Source organism: Aedes aegypti, chromosome 2, assembly GCF_002204515.2.
Source record: "Aedes aegypti strain LVP_AGWG chromosome 2, AaegL5.0 Primary Assembly, whole genome shotgun sequence".
Taxonomy (NCBI): Eukaryota; Metazoa; Arthropoda; class Insecta; order Diptera; family Culicidae; genus Aedes; species Aedes aegypti.
This window is the reverse complement of record NC_035108.1, coordinates 178536537-178540844: the sequence shown is the minus strand read 5'-3', so window position 1 is coordinate 178540844 and position 4308 is coordinate 178536537. Positions and strand designations below refer to the sequence as shown.

At 40.0% G+C, this 4308-nt stretch overlaps 1 protein-coding gene across 1 annotated transcript; it reads right to left on the bottom strand.

The window, feature by feature from the left end:
* Positions 1-2585: 2585 nt before the first annotated feature.
* LOC5565814 (cuticle protein 19) lies at positions 2586-3203 on the bottom strand. Its single transcript, XM_001650132.2, has 2 exons — positions 3176-3203; positions 2586-3117 (listed from the first exon to the last, which is right to left on the bottom strand). Exons 1-2 carry the CDS (start codon positions 3182-3184, stop codon positions 2698-2700), a joined length of 429 nt encoding a protein of 142 aa, XP_001650182.1. The 5' UTR covers positions 3185-3203; the 3' UTR covers positions 2586-2697.
* Between the last annotated feature and the right edge of the window lie 1105 nt (positions 3204-4308).

Genomic DNA, 4308 nt, shown 5'->3' with positions numbered 1-4308 from the left:
CAAAGTAGGTGCTGCTGATGGCCATCCCTATAGCTGAAGCAAAAGTTATTAGCCTTAGGCCGTTGTCATTGGTGGCGGAGTGAAGGCTCTCCGTACCAATTATTGGGCGTAAAAATCCTCTCTTCCGACCTGAGCGTTGGCATCCCCGATAAAAACTTTTACATCATGTTTTGATTCCGTAGGTCTTGTCGAGACAATCATAAAACGCATCCTTCGTGTCGTCGGGTTTATCGTTTGTCGGCGCATAGATGTTGATCAGACTGTAGTTGAAGAATTTGCCCCGTATCCTCAATACGCAGATTCGTTCATTAATCGGTTTCCACCTCATAACACGCTTTATCTGCTTCCCAATCACTATGAATCCGACACCATGCTCTGCCTTATCGCTGCCACTATGGTAGATGTTGTATTTGAAAGCTGTGTTGGCGACGGGATCCACCGCCCTGAATTCACGTTCTCCAGTTCTAGGCCATCTTACTTCCTGAATAGCAGCCACGCTCACTCCAACCTTCTGCAATTCACGAGCCAAAAGGCTCACTCATCCGGGTACATTTAACGTCCTGACATTCCAGGTACCGAGTTTCCAATCATAGTCCTCATTTAGTTGCCAGGACGGTTGCCGAAAATATCGTTCGTTATTTCTCCTTTCTCCATTTTTCGTGGTAGGTAAGAAATTCGATATGCTATCTTACCAGGGTCACGATATCTACATCACGATGGTGGGGCTGCCACCTTAGGTGTAGCTGACGTGACACAGCATTTCATACGCATTTCGCCGCTAGATGCCAGAACAGACGCTGATTAAGCCGCACCTCCTTGGTGAACAGACGCTCGAGACGCACCTCCTCACTCTAGCTGATGTCAGAAGGACAACAGTGCCCAGGCTGCACTACCAGCTAAGTACGCAACCCTTAGCTGACGGTCTTTGTCATCATTTGACCCGTGGAAGCGTGAGGTAGGGACTTGTGAGGACCAGAGCTATGTTGGACGCTCCTTCCTAGTTGTCGGCAAACACACGATCTACGAATGCGAAAATGGCAACTTTGAAATAACTGTGGAATAATTAATAACTGTGGAAGTACTCTTAGAACACTACGCTGAGTAGCTGGCTCTGTCCAAGTGGAGACGTTTATGCCAAGAAGAAGAAGAAGACTATATGAATCTGCAACTATCGGTACATTCATTTTGCAATCTTTTGCATTTTTTTAAAACTAAAAATTCAACCAAAAATTTTACGGGAGCTCAAACGGAGCAAAGTCCTTATTATTGTGACCAAGTTTTTTTTTTTAATTTTACATTCAAGCCTTCATGCCGAACCCTGTCTAATGTTTTTGTTTATGTCTAAAAGAGGGTAATAATATTAGGGAATATTTTTCGTTTAACGGTTCAACGAAAAGCTACCGCAGCTGTCACATCAATGATTTAATCTGGAAAATCATCAGTATCTAGTCAGTAGGCTCCAACGATACCTTGGATACTGTCTTGATGAATGTTGCTATTTTTCAAAGCGTTTACTCTTTCAAGCATACTATGATTCAATTGCTTGATTAAACATTGAAGAATCCGTCGTCGCAATCATCGTAATCAGCGAAACTTCAAAAACAGTTTTTCTGCTCAAAACTGGAATTTATTCGATGAAATCGTGCTCACTGTATATTGATTAGAGAATAATATACAGTGAACACGTTTTCATTTAAACTTTGTTGATTTTACACGAAACAACTACTTTTGAAAATTCTGGAATTAATGACGGATCCTGTTCCCTTAACATTTCAGTAGTCGCGCTGTTATATTTTGTATGACACTGGTGAAAAAACCTCGCTTTTCGATCACAACAGCAGCGTGGTGGATCTGACGGTGGCAAACCGCGTGACGATTGAAAGGGAAATCATCGAATGATTTCGAAGTCTGCGGTTGAACTTTGAAAGTTGCGGTAGAAGTCTGTAACTACTGTAAACAGGAAAAAAAAATCTTAACAAACGCAATAATAATCACAAACTGCATTGCAAGTTTTTAAGCTTCTTCGTAATTAGTTAGTAACAATTTGTTTTCCTATTCCAATATCTACTGGGGTATTTCCAAAATGTTCAATTTGGAAAAAAAATATTTCTGCAGATCCTGCCTCATAATTTTCATTGCAGGAATTCGAGTGAGTTGGAATTGCCTTCTCCTTACGTTTTTAATACGGATCAACAGTTTAAGATCATCAATAATCACGGATTCGAATTTCACTTCACAATTCGGTTTTGCAATGTCCCCAGCTTCAACAATGGAATTTGTTAAAATTTCAAGAGCATTGTTAATATCAAGTTTTGTTTGCAAAGAAATGTGAACATCACAAATGAGTATGGCAATGTGTGAATTGAATTGAGAAATATCGTGAAAAGCACTCTTCAAATATAATACTGTCGTTGGGCTCGTTATGCGAATTGTTGTACAAGCGATGTTTGGTAGCTTTTTTCGACTTACCAAGATCCAATTTTTGCAATTCAGTTTGAAGTAAGTAAACTTCCTGCCCATTCCATTGAGCAGCACAATGATGTTTTTTAGATTTGGCTCACGGATCAAACAGCTCGGCAGTGTTGGTTTTTACTAATGGTATATATTCTTTATTTATGAAAAACTTTTTTGTTTTCAATAACTTTTGCATTCCTCAATCCATTTGATAAACAATCTATTCAACATCATTAATCAATCCTAATGATGGTATTGATCCAAATTGTTGTAACTATAACCGGAATGACCATGGCCGTATCCTTGATAGTAGCCACCGTGATGTCCGTAAACCTGAGGATGGTGAGCGTGGCCTATTCTTTTGACATGAGCCGTCAAACCATGATGCTTATCGGAGTAGTACTCAACTACACGCTTCGTACCATCTGCTTCATCCAGGGTGTATCCACCTTTGACCACATCTCCATCACGATGCTCCCATTGGCTCTTGTGATCTCCAGTGTGGTAATCCTTTACTCCATATTCATATTTGTACTTTGGATACGAGTGATAATCTTGGTGATCTGCCGCATAACCGCCTTCACCACCCCAATAACCGCTCTCTCCTCCCCAGTACTGGGCGGATGCAACAGCCATCAGGCAGCTAATTGTGAAAAGGGTGATCTAAAACAATTTTCTGATTAATAACATATAAATATAAAAATTTGAACATCTATCTTACTTTGAACATATTGCTAGAAGAATGTCTGTTGAAGAACTGATAGCGGTACAGAACCATACCTCTGTTTATATAGTATCGATTAGTTGATTAGTGCACATTGTGCACTGCACAGCAAAGAATGTCGGTCAACAGTCTCCACAGTTCAGAACAATGTACAATCAATCAGTGCCTAGATTTGCATTCGATTTCCCCGCAAACGTTTTAGCTGCCTACGCGACCCTAAAAAATTTCACTTGTCGCCGAGTTAAATTTACCGCACCAAACGGTAAATGAACCATGCTGCGATCAACCGCATAAAATCCGACAAGGGCAGCTCAGCGCAGCTATGCCAAAACTATAAAAATGTACCACCACAACCCAAGGTCACCTGATCGATTGAACCTCGTCTATCCAGCCAAACCGTCCGTAAACAGCTGTTGGATGTGGCCTTGAAAAATTAACTTTTTGTAGTTCCTCCTTACATTTTAACATGGCGGTGGTGCATAAGGAGAAGGCGAGAAAACCCCCAAATGGAAGTAAGCTTTTTAGGAGCTGGGCAAACAGACGAACGCAAAACCATGGAGAAACCAATAATGATCTTGTTGCGGGTTTGTTTGCGTCTCTAATTGAGTGTGAAAATGGAATATTTGTCTGGTTAGGAATTTGTCTATTTTCGGTGGAATTTATTTTGTTTCACGTTGGGTGAAAACACAAATTCACAAATTGTTTAATTATGATTCGTGGTTTGATTACTACCGAGCAACTAAACATCACATATACTTTCTTGCTGTGATTTGGATCACCGTTTACTTAATCGTTTCCCATTTATTGGTATTTTCCGGTGACGGTTAATGACTTCCGATGGTTATATATACTTTTTTTTTAATTGAAGTTAAATTTGTGAAAAAGTTACACGTCTTCTCGGTGAGAATTGAACACACGTCTACCTGTTCACTAGATAGGGCGCGTTACCCATACACCACGAAAAAATGAACGCAGAAGTTAACTTGTATTTGATATCAGCTCAATAATCACGTGTTCCTTTTTCTCAAAGCGCACTTCTTTCGGAAGAATTAGATGCTAATACTTTTCAGTGCTACTATGTTTCAATACAATATATATAACAAATGTTTTCAGTTGGCATATTTTCCTGA